The sequence below is a fragment of the Carcharhinus amblyrhynchos genome, chromosome 3 (genome assembly GCF_965287045.1).
Source record: "Carcharhinus amblyrhynchos chromosome 3, sCarAmb.v2.hapA, whole genome shotgun sequence".
NCBI classification, from domain to species: Eukaryota; Metazoa; Chordata; class Chondrichthyes; order Carcharhiniformes; family Carcharhinidae; genus Carcharhinus; species Carcharhinus amblyrhynchos.
Window position 1 is genome coordinate 99,449,313 of NC_137326.1, and position 23,527 is coordinate 99,472,839.

A 23,527-nucleotide genomic window follows, 5' to 3' on the forward strand; every position below is an offset into this window, starting at 1 on the left:
ATATAGCCACAGCAAGACCTCCCTACTTTTATATTCAATCCCCCTCGCTATGAAGGCCAGCATCCCATTCGCCTTCCTGACCACCTGCTGCACCTGCAAGTTTGGTTTTTGCGACTCATGCACAAGGACCCCGAGGTCCCTCTGCACCGCCGCCTGCTGCAGTTTTTCTCCACATAAGTAATAATCCTTCCTACCATTATTCCTACCAAAGTGGACCACCTCGCACTTGCCAACATTAAATTCCATTTGCCAGTTCCTGGCCCATTCACCCAGCCTATCTAGATCCTTCTGCAGACTCTCCACACCCTCCGCACAATTTGCCGTTCCTCCAATATTGTTGTCATCAGCAAATTTCGACACCATACACTCGGTTCCCTCCTCCAGATCATCTATATAAATGGTAAATAGCTGAGGCCCCAGCACCGACCCCTGAGGCACTCCACTAGTCACCAACCGCCAATCCGAATAGCACCCATTGACCCCCACTCTCTGCCTCCTATTTGACAACCAATCCTCTATCCACGCTAACACCCTACCCCCAACTCCATGCCCCCTTACCTTCTGCAATAACCTCTTGTGAGGTACCTTGTCAAACGCCTTCTGAAAATCAAGAAAGACCACATCCACCAGCTCTCCTCTATCCACCGCCCTAGACACATCCTCATAGAACTCCAGTAAATTTGTCAGACACGACTTCCCCTTAACGAAACCGTGCTGCGTCTGCTCTATCAAGCAATTCCCCTCAAGATGCCTCGCTATTTCCTCCTTCATGACGGATTCTAACATTTTACCTACAACAGACATTAAGCTAACCGGCCTATAATTCCCCGCCTTTTGCCTGGCACCCTTCTTAAACAACAGCGTAACATTAGCCGCTTTCCAATCTTCCGGCACTTCCCCGGAGTCCACCGACGTCTGGAAAATAACCACCAAGGCATCCACTATCACCTCCGCCATTTCTTTCAGAACCCTGTCGGATACTTTGCCCTGGATGTCTGTGATTAACACCTTGCAGTGAGAGAGCACCAACTGCACTTGACAATTCTTCTCCAATGTAACTGAGATTTAGCTTCTGATCAGCCCTTTAATCTGACCATCAGGCTGTGCCTTGCTCGTTTCAATGCCAGTTTGCTTTCATTCTTGTTTGACTTTTCTCTACAGTTTGAAACAACTGCCTTGCTAGGTCATTTCAACCACACTGCTGCAGATTCAGAGTCACACTTAGGCTGACCGAGTTAGGAGAGAAGACTTCCTTCCCTTCAGGACATCAGTGAACCAGATGAATTTACATAACAGTCTGGTTGTTTCATGGTCACCGTTACTCAGACGGGATTTCTACCTCCTTATCTTTTCAATTAATTATATAATTTAAATTCCATGAGCTGCCTCGGTAGGATTTGACCTCATGTCACTATTGACAAGAGGGTCGTCAGTCCTCTTTGCAGAGGACTAACACCATTGGGAATGCAAAATGGCTCTGAAGTTGGGATGCAAGGAAAAGAGAGAGAGAGAGAGAGAGAAAGCACTGACTGAACTTGACAACTCTCCCCTCTTGGGAAGATTAGTTTCTGATCAGCCCTTTCACCTGGGCATCAGTGGCTTTGAGCGACAAACACGGATTCACATTCTATCTTTCTGCTTCACCAAACGTGACCAAACGCTATTCCTGACAGCAACATGGAGCAAAAAGGATCAAAAAGGATTAACATGTCATCCCATTCGCCTTCCTGACTACCTGCTGCGCCTGCAGGCTGGGTTTTTGCGACTCATGCACAAGGACCCCGAGGTCCTTCTGCACCGTAGCATGCTGCAGTTTTTCGCCACGTAAGTAGTAGTCCTCCCTACCATTATCCCTACCAAAGTGGACCACCTCGCACTTGCCAACATTAAATTCCATTTGCCATTTCCTGGCCCATTCGCCCAGCCTATCTAGATCCTTCTGCAGACTCTCCACACCCTCCGCGCAATTTGCCGTTCCACCAATCTTGGTGGAATCTTGGGAGTCACCAATCTTGGGAGTCACCAACATGACTCCCTGCAGATGTTGCCTGACCTGTTGAGCATTATTTGATTTCATCATTGGAAAAAGATGGCCAATTACCAAGAAAGTAATGTTACCCCACAAGAAACTACAAATGGTTATGTAGCCCAGTCCATCACGAAACCAGCCTCCCATCCATTGACTCTATCTACACTTCCCATTGCCTTGGAAAAGCAGCCAGCATAATCAAGGACCTCACACACCCCAGATATATTCTCTTCCATCTGGAAAAAGATTTGGAAGTTTGAGGTTACTTACCACCAACTCAAAAACAGTTTCTTTCCTGCTGCCATCACTTTTGAATGTACCTACCATACATAAAGCAGATATTTCTCTACACTCTAGCTGTGACTGTACACTCTGCTTTCCTTCTCCCCTCAGTACTCTATGAACGGTGTGTCTTGCCCGTATAGTGCACATGAAACAACACTCTACACTGTATCTCAACACTTGTGTCAATAATGAAATAAAATCTTTAATTGTAATGGCTCCAATTTCTCAACTCAAATTTTCATTTACAAAATATTAATGCATGATGACTATTAGGAGTACATTTACGAAAACATTGCTGATGCTTGTTGATGCTATGCTTGTGGTTTTGCACAGTAAGAACAGTCACAACACCAGTTTAAAGTCCAACAGGTTTATTTGGTAGCAAACGCCACTAGCTTACGGTGCTCAGCCCCTTCATCAGGTGAGTGGGGAGTTCTGATCACAAACAGGGCACATAAAGGTACACATTCAGTTTACAGAATACTGATTAAAATGCGAGTTTTTAGAGCTAATCAAGTCTTGAAGAGGCAGACAATGTGAGTGGATATAGTCTTAAGCATAGGTTAAAGTGATGTGTCTTGTCTCCAGACAGGACAGTAAGCGAAACGTTGCAAGTCCAGGCAAGTCATGAGGGTTACAAATAGTGTGGCAGCCATGGGACTTTTGCACGTCTTTCTAATTGGACAAACATCATTCCACACGCTGGGGAGCTACAGTTTCAATGAAACAAACAGCGCCCGCGGGAAACAGTCTTTACATTCCAGGAAAGCACGTGTCCCTGTCCTGGCAAGGCAAGGCAGCCAATAGGACAGCGGTGTTTCCCCCTCCCCCTCCCCCTCCCCCTCCCCACCCGCTCCGTCCGCCCCGTCAGAATTGGTCACATTGCGTCTGACTGCGCGCGTGCGTCACAAAGGAGCGGCTCCCACTGACGTCAGCGATTGGGCGCGCGCTTCCGCCGCTAGATGAGATGCAATGGGTTCCGGGCATCGCTCCTTCCGCCGGGTGGCTCGGGGGGGAAGGGGGATGTGAAGAGACTAGGTTACGTCACGGCATTTCCCTTCGCCATGACCAATCTCGGGTCGTCCCTCCAGGCAGATGAAGCTGAGGGGAAAAAATAAGAACGCGACAGCGCGTATTTCCGGACTGTTGGAAGGGTTTTTTCTTGTCGCTCTGGGGTGTCTTTTCTGTGGATCTATATTGTGACGGGGATTGATACGGGCCGGCCGCTGTGGGTGCAGTGGAGTGGTTCGCACTGCGCCTGCGCCGCGCCCGTTCCTTTTCTTCCCATTTTATTTTTTTGTCGGAGGCAAAATGGCGGCGAGCGAGGGCATCCTGATCGGAGACAAGGTTTACTCGGCCGTCTTCCTCACCATCGACAACTCCCTTATCCCCGAGGAGAAGCTCTCGCCCACCCCGTCCATGCAGGATGGCCTGGACCTGGAGGTGGAGACCGACCTGCGGATCCTGGGCTGCGAGCTGATCCAGTCGGCCGGGATCTTGCTGCGTCTGCCGCAGGTGGGTATCGGCGGGGCCGCCGGCGCTGTGGGGGGAGGGGAGGCCGCGCCTGATCTTCCGCTTCAACCTTTCTCTCTCTCTCTGAAACTTTGCCCCGTTTTCTCTGCTCCGCAGGTGGCCATGGCGACGGCCCAGGTCCTGTTCCAGCGTTTCTTCTTCTCCAAGTCCTTTGTCAAGCACAGTTTCGAGGTGAGTACCCCGGCGGTGGGGAAATTCCTCCGGGCGGATCCCGGGAGGGCTTTTTTTTTTGTGTGTATAAACATTTGGTTCGGTTTATGGCGGCCCCGGCAGGAATTTGTTGGAAATGGAGGCCCGGCTGTTGATTTGATAGAAGCAGCCTTGGGGCTAGTGTGTGCGGCTCGCCTGCCCCCACTCCCTGAGCCCGGCCTGGAGTTCAGCTTCTAGCCCCCTGTCGGAGTACCAGGGTCCCAACTGTCTATTGTGAAATTGTGGCACTGGATTGTATTTTCGCGATTACTCATCACTATATTTCTGAAACAGCGGGTGTGAACCAGGCTGCACATTTAATTGCATCATGTCTGATCTGCCTTAACTTTGCCCTGATTTAACAAATTTCAATTGATCCTTATCACAAATTTCTGGAGAATTGAGAATGAGTTACAAATTGTGATTCTTTACGGCTGCTTCTGAAATCACCCTTGAATGCCCTAGGTTAATTAAAGTTTAGGCCCTCGTTCCTGGCTCCCAACAGAGGTGATAGGCAAAGAAATAAAAATACTAGCGAGCCTGCTGGGTAGTGGACATAGTGGTTTTAAAAAAAATTGGTTAAGTACCTAAAGATAAATGCATGCGGCTACAGGAAAAGGGCAGAGTTGTGCGACTAATTGAATTGCTCTTGTCGAGAGCTCCATCGGCTGAATGGCCTTCTAATGCTGTAATTGTTCTGTGATCAAATAACACAACTTTTTAAAATCATAATGTCTGTTATCGATCATCTTTGACCCTAACTTAGTAGCAGTAGCCAGGTTACTCTGCTATCAGATGGTCTTTACTTTGATTGTGGTTATCTTGAGCAGCTTTTAGTTCCCACCATCTTGGTGGGGGAAGCAATACAGGATTATTTGTTCTTTCAACTTTCTGAACTAGCATTGGCTCCAGTAATAAATGTTTATGTTCAAGTAAACTTTTATCACGTTCTTAAGTATGCTGTTTTCATGTCTAGTATTAGCAAATCCTTGTCCAGTTATATTTCAACTTCTAACTGTGCTTCAGCTTCACCTCAGTGCAATGTCTCATGAGATTGCTTGGTGTATTTTTCAGTTTTTGGGATGTGTCCCATATTCAGATCACATTGGAAATGTTTTTCAATGATTTAGGTTGTGATATTCCTCAAAAATACACTGATCTTTGGCTATCTGAATATGAATTTACCTTTCAGGATGTGGTCTAAAAGATCAGAGGTTATATCAAATAATGCTTTTTCTGTTCCTATTTCAAAATAATCCACTGGCCATGTGACTAAACGAGAGATCAGCTGGTAATGAAAATGGTTATTTTTCAGATTGTTGCAATGGCTTGTATCAATCTTGCATCAAAAATTGAAGAAGCCCCTCGCCGTGTGAGAGATGTCATAAATGTATTCCACCATTTGCGCCAGCTAAGAGGCAAAAGGTAAGCCCTTTTCTTCAACTCCAGTTTTTGCTAATTTGTCAAAAACATTCCTTAACATGCCCAAACTTTCAGGAGTCTTATTGATCAGTTGCACCTGATCTTCACTGGCTGAGCGGGGAAAACCACGATGTAATAAGCCATGCAAACCAGGATGGTTCCAGGTTCAATTTTTGGCCTGCGCTGAGTTAGCTGAACTTAGTACCAAAGGTGCTACATTTGGTTGTGACCCATGAGTTCGTGAGGGATGAATAGGAAGAATCCATTGTTACCCAAACTCTGTGACCCAGTATTGGGGAAGGATAAGCAAGAAGAGTCCCTTACAACCCAATAACTCATGCTGGAATGTGTTCAAGGGGGTAGGCTGACACTAAATTTCTAACCAAGTAGTCTGCTCACGTTCGTTGTCCAGCTTGTGGGTGAAGAACAGTCATTTTTGGGCGCTGCAAGCGAGCTAACATGAGTAAACCTGTAATCCAGGGTGAGTCATTATCTTTATAAAGATAAAATTTGGATGGGGAATGAAGTGAAAAGTGAGCACATCAGGTGATCTGGTGAGAGGAAATTTTGTATTTTGAGTTCAGTTTCAGCAGTAAGACATTAATTTCAAACATGTAATAAACTAAAATAGGGAAACTAAGATAAGCTAGGGAGTCATGTTTGAGTTGTACTGTATCAAATTGGTAGCTAGAAGGCATCGACTTAAATTGAAAGATATTCCTCCTTTACCTCAATACTGTGAAGTAAGATAAGAATGGCATATCGCTGTTATAATTGAACTTAAATCTGTTGTGATCAGATTTAACTATACTCTTAGCACTATGAAGGAGTGTTACTGTTGGAGGCAGACTCGTTTACCTTCTGTAGATTGCACACTCCTTGTATAGTATAAACAGTTCAAATCAAAATGTGGGCCTACAGTTTTGCCAACAATCTAAGGGCAAGAAGGGAATAAAGGCAATGGTCTTCTGTGACCCAAACTATAGCACCAAATATAAAAGTTCCTTTTAGTTAGTTTGCAAAAGTGCTGACCAGAGTCTAGAATTCGTGAGTTGGCTAAGTAGGCGAAAACTATGTAAAGGCCTTCCGGAGTTCACTGGAGTGTTCGAGTCATGATGCAACATTGTGATGCTCCTTCCCATCTCAGAAGAAGGCAGTCTGGAAACACTGGCACAAGGCAACACGTAACTAGATAAATGGCAGTATGAATCTGTGAAGATGTCAGGCCTGAACCTGACTATTTAAAGCTACTCCGAATGTAATACCGCTTCACCAGTTTGCATATGTAGTAGATAACCAAGAAACATTTACTTCATAAAGTTTGAAAAACTAAGAAATTAGAATTGCATTCTAATGCTCTACTGTGTGAATTTGTATTTTTGTACGTCAGCTGCTAAATTGAAGCTAGTAATCTTTAGAAAATTGGTGAGCCACAGTATTGTGTAAATAAAATAATGGGATAAGTGATTTCTTAAAGTTAAAATGGAAGGCTAATTGGTTTTTAATCTGCAGAATTTTAAGGTTACCTGTTCTATTGCTGTTGCGGGGAAGGGAGAGAAAGTTAACCTCTTTTTCCCCACTTTTAGTGACTTAATGATGCACCAGGAAGATTTCTTTTGTCAAAAAGGAAAAATATGATGAACCATAATTTCACAGGATTTATGATAGATTCAAAAAAATCATTAGAGGATGATTAGTCTTGAATAATACAATTTGTATATGAAAATCGGGTTGCTTCTTACTGTGATCATTTTTACTATTGTGCATGAAGTTAAAATGCAATATTGACTTTTATTCTTTTTTCCCTTGCAACCAACCTAACAGCGACCAACTACATTTACCAAAGACTGGGTGATGTGGAATGGTACGTAAAGATGAAGCTGTCGACATGGCAACAGTGAAAATAAGAAGTGCCGTTTGATCCCGATGGAGAACCAGTGCTCTTTGAACGGGTCACTGGAATCGGGGGCTTTGGAAGGTTGGGCACAGCACCATTAAAACCTAGGAACTCCTGTACTTGGTTCTCAGCTTTTTGTCTTTGCTGTCCAGGTGGTACCATCACATTTTTGCCTTGGCTTTTTAAAATAAATATCTACTCTGAATGATAGGGAGGTTAGTATGTTTCGTCAGAAACCTGAAGTATGTAAAGAATCCAGTTGCTTTTTCCCCAATTTATAATAGGGCTTTTGAAATTAGTGAGGTATTGTTGGAGATAGATCAAAATGTTTTGCATGTTACACTGCTCAAGTTTTAGTACTTGGTTTTTGAAAGTAAGGATAGAATTTTGTGGTGAATTGAGGAATTGCCCATTCTGTTCTTAATGATAACGTGCTCCAGCATTTGCACTTCTGTAAATGGGTTTTTTGTGGTAGATTAAAGGACAGAAGTTCATATTTTTAAGTTTTTTTTGACAGCGGTTATAATGGTCCAAAATATAACAAGCGGATTGTGCTTGGGTAACATTCTTAATAGCAATGTTCAACTTCTCAAAAAGAGAAGTTGTAGCTGCCCTTGTTGCTATATTTCGCTTTGATTTAACAATGCCAGCTGAATTCTGATTTTGAAATCACAATAAGAAATTGGTTCAAATTGAACCCTTGTTTGAGTGAAAAATCTAGATCCAAGATTTCCTCCAGAACTTGATTGTGCAATCCAGGCTTATGTTCAGTGTAGTGTTTGAGAGAATGCTGCTTTCAGGTGATGCCTTTTTGATAAGTTCAACTGAGGTCCACCTTTAGACTCAGGTCATTGCAAATTAATTTCAGACATATTCCCTTAATGGTGCAGTAGAATCTTTATGAAACACCTAATGTTTACAATCCTTTTTTGTTCAGGAGTTCTCTCTTGTGTAGTGCTTCACCTTCGCTCAACAAATACAGAACAGTTCATTTTGGCTGTTCCATCTCATTGCTGTTTCGTTAGATTTTGCTGTTTGAAATGGTATATGTTGATACTGTTAGATAAACATTTAATTCCTGTACATTACAGGAATTAGATGTTTAATTGCTATATGAATGCAAGTCTTTGGGGGAAGCATTTACTCCATGACTACAATGCAGGTATGCAGTAGTTTTATTGAACATTGGCTTTGCAGTTGAAATTCAATTTGGAGTCAGGCTTGAATTGACACTGGAATCAGAGAAAGTGGGATTTTTTGGAGGTGCACCACAGAATTGGTTAGGATATTTTATGCTGGATGCAGTTCATAGCTGGAATGAAGTTACACTGGCACCAAACTTCTGTAAGCATGTGCATGTTGGAATGTTTAAACTTCAAATGAGACTGTCTAGCATTAAAACCCCAATGACTCTTGCTGTATTGTGCCTTTGTATGCCTGAGTTTGCTTAATCGAACTTGGTTGTCCTGGTGTCTTGGAAAGATTTGTTCTTGGCACTAAACGTCCTAAACTTGATAAATTCTAACTGCGCCAGTGAAGAAAAACACAGCTAGTAATAGCTTTTTCCAAACAAGTAGACTTTAAAAAATTAAAATTGGTTAACCAGCTGTATCTGAAATAATCAGCTAATGTCTGGAAGATCATGGGCAGCAAATTAAATAGCAAGGACAGTTGGCTAGCACCTCATATTGGAGTAATAAAGCTTAGCCTGTGATCATGATGCTAGTGTCAGATAATATCAAAGTATAAATGTGGTTTAAGGAGGGAATGGAAACTCTTAAGTTAGATTAGGCCAGAATCAAAATTGGAAACAAGGGTGGCAAGGTGGCGCAATAGTTAATGCTGCTGCCTGTTAGTTCCAGGGACCTGTGTTCAATTCCAGCCTTTGGTGATTCTGTGTGGAAGTGGCACATTGTCCCTGTGTCTTTGGTTTCCTCCAAATGTTCTAGTTTCTTCCCACAGTCCAAAGATGTGCAGGTTAGATTAATTGGCCCTTTACTGTCCCAATATGTGTACATTAGATGAATTACAAATGTGTGGGGTAATGGGATGGGGCAGGGGAGAGGACTTGGTTAAGATATTCTTGTCAAAGAATCAGTGCAGACTCAATAGGCCAAAAGTGGCTCTTCTGCATGTTTGGGATTCTATTCAATCATTAATGCCATGATGCATTAAATTTTGCAAGATTATTTTTCCAGCTAATCTTGTATTCACAATATAATTAGCCATAATTACTATTTTGTTAGTTAGTAAAGTAGTCTTGTACTAAAATAATATTCAAATGTGCTACTTTTTGCTGAAGATTTTAATTGTCAGTGCAAAGAGAAAAAATTTACTGCATGCAATTATCAGGAAGAGCAGTTTTATGCAACACCAAGTTATAATTGCATTTTTAATGTTTAATTTCCCAAGACATCTTGCATGGAGTGACTAAATTGTCATAGTTAACATGGTTGGACAAGTGTGCAGATGCAAATTACTCCCTATTTTAGGTGGTATAAGTTTTTTTTAAAAAATATACTAGGCAGAATGTACAGCAGCTTTAAGATGCAGGGAAGCTGTAGGTTGCAGCTTTACAGTTTTTTTTGTAATCCAGCTCAAGATATAAGCAAATGTAAAACTCAGTTATAAAATGTCACCACCAGCTGTGGGAGAGTGTAATTAGTACGTAGAAACTTTACATGGGCAGTTTCCAGTATAAAATGTACTTCCCAGTTATTTATAATGGGAAGTTCATACTGGCAACAAACTCTTAAGATTATTTTTGAGATAACGTGGATCATTAGAGTGACAGGTAGATGCACGAATGCACAGTTATCTAAAATTGATTTTAAAATTTTGAAAACCATACCATGCTTGTGATTTTTTTCACTTTCATTGCTTGCTTCCCCATTTCACTGAATTCCCTTCTAATGCATCCCCCCTGCCCTCCAAATCAGTGTGTCAGCTCTTTCTGGGGAGTAATTATATTGAGGGACCACCAGGTTATCACCAATCTGCATTTTGATTGTCCATGGAGGTAATTGTCAGTCAAGTCACTTCTTGTTCTCTTCATCCATGTTCATTTTCCAGTAGTGTGTATTTGGAAGCATAAGGCTAATGTTTTTGTTTTTCCTCGTACCTACTTGTAGCAAATGTCCTGGCTAAGCTGAGACTAGATTTTAATCACAGAACTGTTGGTCTGTATTTCTCAGTACTGCATGCAGGTAAAGATTTCAAATTACGGGATTTTATATTGTCAGAAAAGAGTAGTGGAAGATCATTAAACAGTATCAGGTTGCTAATCAAAACCTGGGGGCATGTGCTCCATGTTGGATGACTGGTAAATATGCTGGTCACTAATCATATTAATCTGTTTTAAGTTTCAACAGCGGAACATTCAATTTTCTATAAATCATTCAGTTTAAAAGGTACAAAATTCTAGTGGGTTAACATTACATTTAATGCTTTGTATCTGAATATTACTAGTACCCTATCTTAACTGTTTGACATTTTAATCTCATGAATTTAAAATGCTTGGTAAATAACTATTAGGAAATAAAACTTAATTACCAAAATCCAAAGAGAATATTATCGATACTGTAACTCAAGGGCAATTAGGAATGGGCAATAGATGCCCACATCACTTGAATGAATAAAAAGTAAAATCAATTCAAGGTTGCTTTTCACTGATTTATGGTATTTTCATTTTACAAATGACTGAATCCAAATGTTTATTAAATTATTCATCTTCGTACAAATCCATGAGCCATCCTTAACTGTTAATGGTTCACCAGTTAAAAACTACTTTGGACAAGTGTTCTTGTGAGTGCTAGCCTTTGCTTTCCTTTAAACTTGATGTACAGGTAGTGCTCAGACTTGTGGTACAATTGGTTCCTGAAAACAGTTATAAATGGGGGATCACTTCCTTAACCAAGGCCTGATATCCTATTTTCATCAAAATAACCCAGAAGTTTACTCATCTATTATGTGTTAAAAGTTTTAAAAGACAAGATGCACCAACTAAAAATGTCTTTGAGCAGCAACTGAGTGTCTCGAATTGGGGAGATGGGCGATGCAGAGTATTGATGTACATGTATGAATATTTGAACTTGTTTTCTGGTGTGCATAAAGTTGATACCTATGTAAATATAAAATTGTCAGTTTATAAATTTAAGTGCCATTGAATGTAACTTTAACGTCGTAAATTCGAGGACATGCTGCATAATGAATTGGATGCACTTTTAACATCACCCTATTGTTGACTCCAAAAAAAAATTTACTGAGAAGATCAGAGCCTACAGTTAAGGAATGCAGGAAGCATTTTTATTATGTATATAATTAAGTATTTTTATTATGTATATTTAAATGTATGGGTGATGTAGTTGGGATAGGAAGGTATTAAATGTAGGTACTGGAATTTGCTATTATAGAGTCCTACAGTGCTGACAGAGGCCATTTGGCCCATTGAGTCCATATCAACCACGATCCCACCCAGGCCCTATCCCCATAATACCAAGCATTTACCCTAGCTAGTCTCCTGCCACTAAGGGGCAATTTAGCATGGCCACCACCTAATCTGCATATTTTTGGACTGTGGGAGGAAACGGAAACACCTGGAGGAAACCCACGCAGACATGGGCAGAATGTACAAACTCCACACAGTGACCCAAGCTGGGAATTGAACCCAGGTCCTAACCACTTCCACCGTGCTGCCCCAATTAGCAAAACAATATTTCAGGAAATACAAACTTGTCAGATTTTAAACTTACTACTGTATGTAATTACATTCTGTATTACTTTCTGGTGGCTTTGTTTCATAATTTTTGAGTACTCTTATGTGAAATTGAACTTATCAAAGATTTTGGGGATGAATATATATAAAGCTAGAGACAGTAAATACTCAATTATGTTTCATGACCACCTTAAAGGATTTCATTGGTAAAGAAAGGGATATTGAGACTGTCTTGAAATCTGCTCCTATTTGGCCACTTTAACTATTATATAAAATTTAAGTTAGTCAATTTAGATTCAGTAAATGGAACTGTTGAATTAAGATTGACTTTAAATCAATGCTGTGTTTATTACCTAATTAGAACATCCCAGTGCTTACCAATGCATATATCTTGGAGAGCATTAATTAGCTTGAGTTCAGCAGAAGGAAATATCTGCAAATGCGTCATCCCATTTAGAAGTAGGTGGTTGGTAAGCAGTGTTACAGACTTGTAATTAGAAGTTAGCTTTGATAGACTAGAATAGAATAAAAGTAATTGCCAATGAAGTAGGGGAGTCGTACCTATCATGGGGAAATAGCTTGTTAAAACTAATGTTATTGATATGGAAATATTAAAAATGACTTTCAGTGAAATTATGTAATGGGTGGTGGGTATAAGACAGAGGTAAAAGTAGATGTTGGAACAGAGTTGGGATTTGTTGAGCCCCAAGATATTCAGCTCAGATCTATAATTTAAATGCTCCAATTAATCTTACGAGCATTGCCATAAATGCTGGAATTAATGCCAAATTACTTTATATTTAAATCGGGCATTCAACACCTATAAGCCCTATTGATTATGTAAAAACACAACTTTCTGAGCTGCCATTAAAATGTCAGAGGTCAGCCATTTTGGCCCATGGCTACTGCTCCAATAAGTCTGGAGCTGAGTTTACTATATCAATATTTGATTTATTGTTTGAAAATTGCACTTTGTGGGGGGGGTAATGGCATTTAGTTCTAACAAAGCCAACAAATACAGCTGTTTAACATATGGAGGGGTAGGGGTAACACCTTGTAGGTGATTTGAAAAAAGTTTTATTTTTGTACAATTGTGTGTATTGTTTCAGAGAATGCCTTTTTAAAGACTTGCATACATTTGGTCTTGAATCAAAAAAACCCACAATTTTCTCAAGTTGTTTTTGAACTCTTGGTTTTAAATATAGTAAACAATTTAGATATCAAATAAGTCAATTATGAGTGTTTGAATTTTATGTTTTGCAGAATCTTTTCTGTGGTTTAAGATGACAACATTAAGAAGACTTAGTTGTGTGATTTTATGAGCAGATTGGTATCAGAAGAATGATTAAAAACATTTTAAAAGTTGCATGAAGCGATTACTTTCAGAATAATGTTCTGTGCATTCTGCACATTTAAATTAGATATTCAAATCCGATTACTGTCAGGTCTTTGCACAGAGTATGGCGTTGTTTAAAATGTGAATATTAACAAAATGCACATGATTTAGCTTTTAAAGTTTAGATATGTCTGATGTTCAGTAAACAGAAATTGCTAACCATCTAACTATTTTAATGGCCTTATTTTCTTGGATAGATTCTACTACTCTAGAATATTGTTTACTTTCATAAATGGTGGTAACTGCTAAACAGGTTGTTCAGCATATTTGCTGTATAATTTTCAGTTTGAAATGGACAGCACAAGACCAAAGCTTTGGAGGCAGTTACAGGAGTTTCTTCTGGTTGGTTGGAAGGGAAAAAAGTCCCTTGTAGAGAATTAGAAGAACAAACTAATTTTGAGTTTCTGTTTTAGACTTGCAAATAGTTTTGATTTTTTTAAACCAGGACTCCAACACCATTGATACTTGATCAAAACTACATTAACACCAAAAACCAAGTGATCAAAGCAGAAAGACGAGTGTTGAAGGAATTGGGATTTTGCGTTCATGTAAAGCATCCGCACAAGGTAAGTCAGTAGACAGTTGCATTTTACTCATGTAGAACTGGAAGTTACATTTTTAAAAATAACAATCTAATCCTCTTCTCCCTACTAGATAATTTTTATGTATCTCCAAGTGCTCGAGTGCGAAAGGAATCAAACCCTTGTCCAAACAGCCTGGTAAGTCTCCTCTTTGAATGTGAAGCCAAGGAAACTGTATCTGAAATTGAAAGTGTGTATTTAATATATATTGTACACCTAAAATTCTTTGTGCTAAAAGTTGACAATTGGCTTTCTAACTTTTGTAATTGTATCCATACAGAAACGGGTACAACAATTCGGTGTAACAACTCATTTTTTAAATGGTGTGCATTTGTACTGATTCTTGATGAACATGGTACTGTAATTTCGATATACTGTTTTCATGGCTTGTTTGTTCACTATCATAAAGGAGGACTCAATTTAACTTTGTTCTTTTTTCTACTCTTTTTAATTAAAGGGTAGTCCATGATGGTAAGTCATAGAACTCAAAGAACTCTGCCCTCTGAACTGCTTCTCAACTACGTGACCTCAGGATGGCCTTTGATTGGTTGCCTCTTCAGCCAATCCAGTGCAAGCTCTCATCCGAGACAGCTATTCACTGAAGTGGTCACAAAACATCTGGCAACATCATCTAGTTCTGGCGGGGTTTTGAAGGATTTGTATTGACTTCTGGAAATGGATACTCAACATGTGTACTTGCAGTAACTTAGATTATATGTCTAATGTTTCTAGTTGACTAAGTTTTAAAATGTGAATTTTTAAAGCATGAAGAGAAGGAACTAAATCATTAATTGCTACACTATAAATATTTAATATTTCTGGAGCATACAAGATTTTGACGCATACAACTAAACGTCTTAGATTCTTTTACAGGCTGCAACCTATCCTTGACTAGACCAACCAGCCAAGAATTCTCTGTGCTTTCTGTATGGATATGACTAGCTCATTACTTGAACTTGATGGGGGTGAGGAAGAGTAGATGTTGTTATAGGAATCTGAAAAATTATTTTAATTCATTCGCTCCCAAATTTTAAACTTGTCTGATCATTAAGTCACTTAATTTATTTGTAGGTTGGTGAGTTGCATCTTGAACTAGTTCCATGTTGATTAATTCTGTTTCTCTCATTGCATACAGCTCTGCTGCCAGAATTAGAATTGAGAGTAAAATGCAGAATGGAGGCTTGTGAACATCATTCTCTCAATCTCAACTAAATGATAACTTTTTGTTTTCTGATGCTGTCTTTCTCTTCTAAATAGTAGAATGGGTCATGGGTTTGAATTTGACCTTTCCATATACGGTTGATCCCACTTGATCAAGGGTGTATTCCTGTAGGATGGGTCTACCTGTGACGTCATCTACAAATGGAAAATGCTAATACAAAAATAGCGGTTAATATTTGAAAACTAAATTTCAGTTTATAATTGAAACTAATTAAGGCCAGGACCACTTTCTGAAGCTACATGAACCTGTTTAAATTGCATTTTTAAAAAATACAACTTCACCTTATTGGACAGTGGTTATTGTAAACATTTAGTAGTGGGTACTGAACGTTGATAAGACTATTTGCCATGCAGCAGATTGCAACCAATAAAGTGAAAGCTTTAAGAGAAAACCCATGTTTAGACTATGTTAAATTTAAGAAATAGGTTTGTGCTGCATAGGACAGGTGCCTCAGTCACAAGTGCAGATGCCTGGAAGCTGTGAATGCACTCGAAATAGGAAGAACTTATTCAACCAGCCTCTCCCTTTTGTACATGCATTGGAATACCAGACCAAGCTGATAGTTATCCTCAGCTTTGAAAATGTTCCACTAAAAAATGCTGTTTGCTTCAATGGTTCTAACTTTCAGAATCGGTATCATTCCACTTTATACCTTAAGTAATTGCAGTGGTTGCAGCTAAGACAGTGAGTCATTCAAATTCAGCCTAGTGATTTTGGTCTGTCTGAAAGGGAGCACTAGATATTTTGAACACTGAAATCAATAAACTGGGTGTTAAAATAATTATACTTGACATTTTTTGCTTCTGGCTAAACTTGATCTGAATCACAGTCAATAAAGTTACCTTTGTTTCATTGTGATTTGAAATATTAGGTCAAGCTGGTCACTTTATGGATGTTGCTGCAGTACAGAGTTTCAGTTGAACTATTAGAAAAGATTTACCTGAAAAATCTTAAAATGGAATACCCTTTTCTTGTAAACTAGTATGTTTTTTGAAAGTGGAGGCATTTCTAACTCTTTCTAGATCGGAGTAATACCTCAGCTAAAAATCACGAATAGCTGAAAACCTTTTTGATCACATCCATCTTTTCTTAATTGTGGTGGCTCTTGACAAATTTAAAGCACAATAAAGGCTTAACTTGATTTTCAATAAACTTTTCATCCCTTACCTGACTGAATTTTTAAAAAACCATTGTTAAATGCATGCGGTCTGTAATAGGTATTCTGAAAACACAACCACAGTCTGAGAGACTGTTTTGGATGTAATTCTTTAATAGACAGGCATAATTACAAACCTGGGTCTTGTCAGCCATATGAAGGAACTTTTCCAAATTGACCTGTTCTAATGTAGATGTATACTTGGAAATATTATATCCTTTCCGCTCTCCCCTGACTTCATGAAGGCAGTAACCCTGCTAGGGTACAGTTCCAAGGGGACTGTTGGCATTTGAGGTCAGATTGTCAGTTTTGGTATGTGAATTGTGCAGTAAATCATAATGGCCATTCAGGTCATGGCTACAGCTGCGTTCTGGCACTTTTTTCCCTCCCAGTTGGCAGAGTAGCAGAGCTGCCAATATTTTTGTTGTGTTTGGTAGACTGGTTGCATTATTTGATTTGCCTCTGGTCCATACGCTGTATGGTGCCCTGCTGTCTTTCATGATGCATTTTCCTTTAGAAAAATCTTTTTGGATGCATTACTTTTCCCTTTGACCTGAGCACATTTTGTAAATGTAATTGTTCTGTTGAGAAGCCAGTGAGCGCGGGTACAGGCATGAATTATCTACTTTGATTTATTCTGTTTCTAGAACAGGGACTACATGCATCCTCTTTAGGAACCTGTCTGTTTAGCTTACTTTGGATGTTGCTTTTCCTTGAAAGCAGCTAGAGAATTTTAGCTGGATGGTTTGAAAAATTCCCTGTAAGTTTTTTTTGTGCAAGCATATTTATAGATTTGAAATGTGGCTTAATGTTTGTTTATGTAGTGCATTCCTTATTTCAAATGATGCCTTTATTAGAAATTTGAGGTCTGTACTGAAGATATCAGAGGGCACATTCATAGAATCATATTATAGAATACCTACAGTGCACAAGGGAGCCATTCGGCCCATCATGCCTGCACTGACAATGATTCCATCTGGACCCTATTCCCACAGCTCCACATTTTTACCCTGCTAGTCCCTAACACTAAGGGGCAATTTAACATGGCAATCAACTTAACCCGACTAAGAAAAAAGAACAATGTTATGAGTCTCCTTTCTTATTGTATGTATTTGGAATTAATTAACTACTAATAACTCTTATGTGATGTCTTTCAGGAATTATATGAATGACAGTCTCCGCACAAGTGTATTTGTCCGGTTTAAGCCTGAAACTGTAGCTTGTGCTTGCATCTATCTTGCAGCTAGAGCTTTACAAGTGAGTGAACAGTAACTGGTTTAAAAAAAAATCTGGAAATACTTGTAATTTTTCCTCCCAAGTTGTTTGTACTAATTCACTTTATAATCAGCCTGTGATAATTCAGAATAGGGCTCTCTCCCTAGTGTTAACATCTGATTTAATGAATGCCATATTAAATGCTCAGTTTGCTGCATATTAATTGGGAGCCAAAGTAATACTGCATTTATGGGCCTTAATGCCTTCTAGTTGAAAACTTGTAGATTCTCTTGTGGTATAGCTGAGGTAAGGGAAATTCCAAAATGGGTAGATATCCACATGGTTGCCAATTAATGATCTAGTGGTATTATTAATTAATACTTGCAATTCAGTGTTGCATGGAATTACGTATTTCATATTGTTTAGCTTCATTTTTTCTTTACATCTTCAGATTGCTTTACCAAATCGCCCTCATTGGTTTGTGCTTTTTGGCGCAAAAGAGGAGGAAATCCAGGATATCTGCATCACCACTTTAAAACTTTACACTCGAAAAAAGGTCAGTTAGACAAGTAATATTTTTTCCCATATTTCTAATGTCCCAATAGGTTAAACATTGGCCATCCATTGTGTAAAACAGACAGTCCTTGGACGTGTGTTACAAGTGGTTCCTGAAAACCATGGAAGTCAGAACCAGTTTTCCCATAGGAACAATGGAAGATTGGTTCCTGAATTGAGGTGGAAATCACTCGTGTGGTGCTGGGCATATAAGTGCTCTTAACCCATGCCCTGTCAAGTTGCTTTTGATGCCTGCCCAGATTGGCTTATGCTGCTTAGTTGGCATGAGGGACATATTGAAACCATTGGTCACAGTCAGATGCCTGTTTGTAACTTTTTGGATTTCAAGTGCTTATGAAATACAAGTGCATATTAAAATCTCAACTCCTATGCCAAAAGAAGTTACTAGTATAGAACACTAATTTCCAACGTAATAAAGACTTTGACCTGTCCAGTTATATAGATGGATGCTGCAGAACATCAGTGTCTGCATATAAATGTGCTGCTGTGTTGTCATGAAAGTTGAAATTTATAAATGTTGTAAGTGCTGTGACTGCCTGTACTATATTTGGTAGCCTTTGATTTGATTACATTACTGTTTTAACAGCCTAACTATGAACATGTGGAGAAAGAAGTAGAAAAGAGGAAGGTTGCATTACAAGAAGCTAAATTGAAAGCTAAAGGGCTGAACCCTGATGGAACTCCTGCTCTTTCCACTTTGGGGGGCTTCTCTCCAGGGTCTAAACCATGTAAGTATTTGAAATGTTTGAGTGTCAAATTGTCTTCAGTGGAAAGCAAAAGCAGAAAGCATACTAACTCTTCCTCCTCTCTGCTTTTGTGTGCTAGTTTCCCATTTTAACCAGTAGCAATGTGAAACAGCCAAATCTGTATCTGCTCTGCCTCAGGGTGGCACACGGACATTGGGTGCCTTTTGACCCTTGACTAAAGCATCACAGGAACTCTGAGGAGAGCATGCATGCCCCCCCACCCCCCCAGGATGCACTGATGTCATGTGTAATTTTTCCCAGCACATTCTGGAGCTAAGCCATTGCAACGTGGAGTTTGCATTCCTTTGAACTTTACCAGGGTGGTCCCTGATGATCAGGCAACCCGTGGTATATAATTTTTGCCCAGGCTTACACACTGGAGATGAGATGCTTTTTACTTCAGAACGTTATTGCTGAAGGTGGGCTTGAGTTCAATTGCCATTGCATTAGCCATGGTCTTATGAGACAAGGCTGCTAATCTCTTCCAACAAATGTATATTTGATGTCCAGACTCTACATAATAAATACTAGCAGGCCAATCTCCAGTCCCAAGATTGTCCATTGGTCTGACTAGGATTGATAAAGCATCTCTTTGTGACTTAGTTGTGGGTGCCTATTTAGCTGAAAGTTTAAGTTTTAAAAATTGAGGTTAATCTGATGAATTGTAACTGAAATACTTTACTGTTGTACTTGAAGGTAAATATACAGCTATATATGCTTCAGAATTAAAACGCTATTATATTTGATGTGTCAGATTCTGAAAATATTTTGTTTCAGGTTCTCCCCGTGAAACTAAAACTGAAGAGAAGACACCTGGAATTCAAAATCCTAAAACTATCAAAAAAGAACCAGAAGACCGTCAGTTGAACTCTAAAAGCCCTTACAATGGGTTAGTACTATCAGCTGCCTGTTTAACTTGAGTCTGAGTGCTTATTAAATATAAGCGTATAAATGCAGTAAAATCTCGACCCTTGTGCTAACAATATAAAACATTAATTTCCAACCTAATGAAGGCTGTTCAACTTGTTTAGTTACACAGATAGGTGGCACAGGACATCAATGCACACATGAACGTGCTGGTGTGATGTCATGGAGTTGAAACTGACATGAAATTCTTCAGTGTATTTAGAGCTGGCTGTTTTGTCTGTTTTAAGATGTACCCCAAAGTAGGAAAAAACTCAATCTTGCAGGGGAAAAAGTGGGTGTTGGCTCCTTGGAAGATCTAATTGGCAAGTCTGTTTTCCTTTGGCCGTGCAAACTTTTCCTTGTTCTTGATTTATGATTGTTGAGGTACTGCTGCTCAAAATTGTTGCATTGTACTTCTAAATCATCTCCATATAATTCAAAAAATTCTGTCTTCACTAATCTATAGGCTGCGGAAAGAAGGTAAGCAAAGCCGAAACAGTAGGAGTGTCAGCCGTTCAAGGTCACGAACAAGATCACGGTCCCGTTCGCCAAGAAGGCAGTAAGTATTGGAATGTCTAAGTGGGTGTAAAATATTACAGCTTGTGATATATAAAGTCAATTACATGTTATATTTATAAAAATTGAGATGGGACCCAAAATGCATTCATGCATTTTGATACTCTGGCATTATTTGATCCATTTTATAGAAAAATGGATTCAGTCACCCTGTGCTTGGTGTTCCTGTTGTGTATGGAGCCATGGCTAAGGATAGTCATCAGGAGCAGTGGGGATACTTGGACCTAGTTGTATAATATATTTTGGTCCTTAATTGTTTCTGTTCCTATTTTTAAACTTCCAGTATTAATGTAAACTCATTTGAATTGCAACCTCTTAACAATAGTAGTGCTGCATTGTCCCCATGGTGTGATAACAATGGTTGTGCCTAATCCCTATTATAGATTACTATATCTAGTGCAAAAAGTTGACAAATGTGCACCACAGATTATGTTGATCTGTAGCATTGCTCACAATTGGTGTCTTCATGCTGTATGTCTTTTTTTTAGATAGGGTGGTATGATATATTGTGGCAGGACAAAAATGCAACGATAGCAACCTGCACTTGGGAGTTAAAGGAGCCCCTTTATCCATTCTTTCTACATTTTCTGTTTCCTTCTGAAATTTTGCTTTGGTTTTATTTACAAGTCTTTGCTTTCTAGAAGCACCTTTGTCTTGTCACCAAGTTTTCAGGACACTAAACAAAAAAATTTAGAAGTTGTAACCAGAACACTTGGCATTTCTTTCACTTTCCTGCATAGCATGCAACCAAACAGTCTTAATTAAATAAAAGTAAATTTTGTCTTGCTGTTCCCTTCAAATTACTGGTAGAGTTAGATCAGAAAGTGATAGAAGCTTTTTAAAAATAACATCAGTAGTTTTGGCACTGATGCTTCCAGGCAAACTGCAAAATCCAAATTCTGGTTTAGGTAAAGATCTGGGATTATGCAAAATTGTGAAGACATCAAAAGGCAATTTGAACAATAAATATGAGCAGTTTGGATTTTTAAAATGTTTTAAATCTTGCTTTGAGCATAGGAATTAAAGTTATTGAGCAAAACAGGTAGTTTAACAACAGGAGATGGTGAGCAATTTGGATACTAGTCAGATTGTATACCAAGATCCATAAATAAACATTGTGTGCACATAGGCAGTTATAATGGGAAATGTGAATGCATGTAAGATTCTTTATGGAGATATGCATTGGAATCCTAATCTGTTCAAAGTAAAATGGGCCATTACTGGATTACCAGTTATTTGTCACTGGCCAACTTTTATTCCTTTACCGTCAGGCTGGAGTGGCCAATATTTATTGCCTATCCCTAATTGCTCTTGAGTAGGTGAAGGTGGACTGCTGCCTTGAATATAATGGAGTGGTTTGTTAGATTCGGGGGGGGGGGGGGGGGGGTAGTTAAGAGTCAAACCCACTGAGTATATACAGGCCTGACCAAATAAGGGTCATAGATTTCTTTCTCTAAAAGGACATTAGTGCAGCAGATGGGTTTTGACAACAATCCATTAATTCCAAATCACCATCACTGATATTAGCTTTTTATTCCAAATTCCTGTTGTATTTAAATTCCCCAGTTGTCATGGTGTGATCAAATCTGCAGACCTCAGGATTACAGATCTATAGTAAAACAACCACAGTGATATCATATTCTGAATAGCAATACTTTACCCTGAATTATTCATTTTCTTTCTTGCAGATCAAATAACAAACACATCAAATTTAGAGCAGGAGTAACCAATATACAATGCTTTTGTGAATTTTAGTCATGTTTTATAATTGTTTTCTGATGTAAGTAATTGTAGTCACCAAATTTATAGGGTTTTTTCCCCCCTTTGACCTGCTGCTCCTAGTTTATCTTGTTCTCCCAGACCATTTCTAAAAACATTTGTAGATATTTTGCTCAAATGGCCATTTTCATTATGGAGAAAGTGATTGTAGGACAATCTGATGTGTAGAAACATTACAGCTCCATCGTTGTCCATGCTTAGCTAATATTCACCTTGAATGTGAGCATGTTTACCTGATTGCCCCCTATTCTCATTCTCTATTCTGAGAACATTGAGGCTGCTTATATTGATAGGGAGAGTGTTACAAATTCTGGCCTTGTGTGTTTACACTTGCTTTCAAATGATTTAGGTTAAGTATTTTTCCTTGTCCCTATGTACAAAACCAACTGTAATTTATTGTTGGTGCTGGTTGTTTTGTTTTGCATCGTTTAATTTTGTTTTTTATTTCCTTCAGTTACAATAGAAGAAGCAGATCTGGGACTTACAGTTCCCGATCAAGGAGCAGGTCCCATAGTCACAGTGTGTCCCCTCGTCGGCGTCACAATCATACGTCACCACACATCAAATCAAAATCTCATCGCAATGAGGAAACAAAGATTTCTATTAGGCATGGTCACAAGAGGAAGAAATCCCACAGTAGATCACGCAGTCGTAGTAAATCCAGGGACCACTGTGATCTTGTGAAGAAACGACGTCATGAGAAAGAGCACCATAGGGATAGGCATGAGCGTTCACGCTCGTATGAAAGATCCCATAAAAGCAAACATCACAGCAGTAGTCACTCAGGACACAGCAGGCATCGTCGGTAAATACTGAGAGCTAATTTAACAATAATGCCTAAATCTACTTACATTAATGTGTAGTATATTGACTTGTAAATGATGCTTTTTATAAAGGGTTTGTTTAAAATAGTTATTGGTTTATGCAAAGATCATTAATGGAAAAGAATTTGCACATTTTCAGAAATATAAAAATACTTTATTTGACAGTGTACAGTTAACCATGGACAGATTTGTGTATGCAGAGTTTCTCTCTATTCTACAGAATTTGAAAGGAGATTGCTGTAGAAATATACCTTATTTTTATACAATGAAATGGAAAGTGGGTATATTTAAGTATGAGTTCATTTGTTAAAACTGTGGTGATTACTTTGTTAGACTGGTTTTTAGTCTGCATGTGGTCATACATTTTTACAGAAAAATAAAAATTTAAAAAGCTTGTCTTCTGTGATTTGCAAGAAGTTAGACTGGTCAAGATGGGGCTACTTTCTTTGCTAGTCAATAAATACATTTTTCTTTGCCTACA

The 23,527-nt window shown here is 39.1% G+C and overlaps 1 protein-coding gene across 5 annotated transcripts; it reads left to right on the forward strand.

The window, feature by feature from the left end:
- The first annotated feature begins 3,609 nt into the window (after window positions 1–3,609).
- Window positions 3,610–23,527, forward strand: ccnl1a (cyclin L1a). Of its 5 annotated transcripts, XM_080185582.1 has the most exons (11): window positions 3,610–3,829; window positions 3,944–4,018; window positions 5,352–5,461; window positions 13,911–14,031; window positions 14,120–14,184; window positions 17,582–17,681; window positions 18,091–18,195; window positions 18,802–18,943; window positions 19,739–19,850; window positions 20,334–20,426; window positions 22,677–23,527. In XM_080185582.1, exons 1-11 carry the CDS (start codon window positions 3,626–3,628, stop codon window positions 23,029–23,031), a joined length of 1,482 nt encoding a protein of 493 aa, XP_080041708.1. In that variant the 5' UTR covers window positions 3,610–3,625; the 3' UTR covers window positions 23,032–23,527. The 5 variants fall into 5 exon arrangements, with proteins under 5 accessions (XP_080041708.1, XP_080041710.1, XP_080041712.1 ...); XM_080185584.1 differs by lacking the exons at window positions 18,091–18,195; window positions 18,802–18,943; window positions 19,739–19,850; window positions 20,334–20,426; window positions 22,677–23,527 and adding exons at window positions 14,504–14,517; window positions 14,920–15,011; XM_080185586.1 differs by lacking the exons at window positions 18,091–18,195; window positions 18,802–18,943; window positions 19,739–19,850; window positions 20,334–20,426; window positions 22,677–23,527 and adding an exon at window positions 14,504–14,517.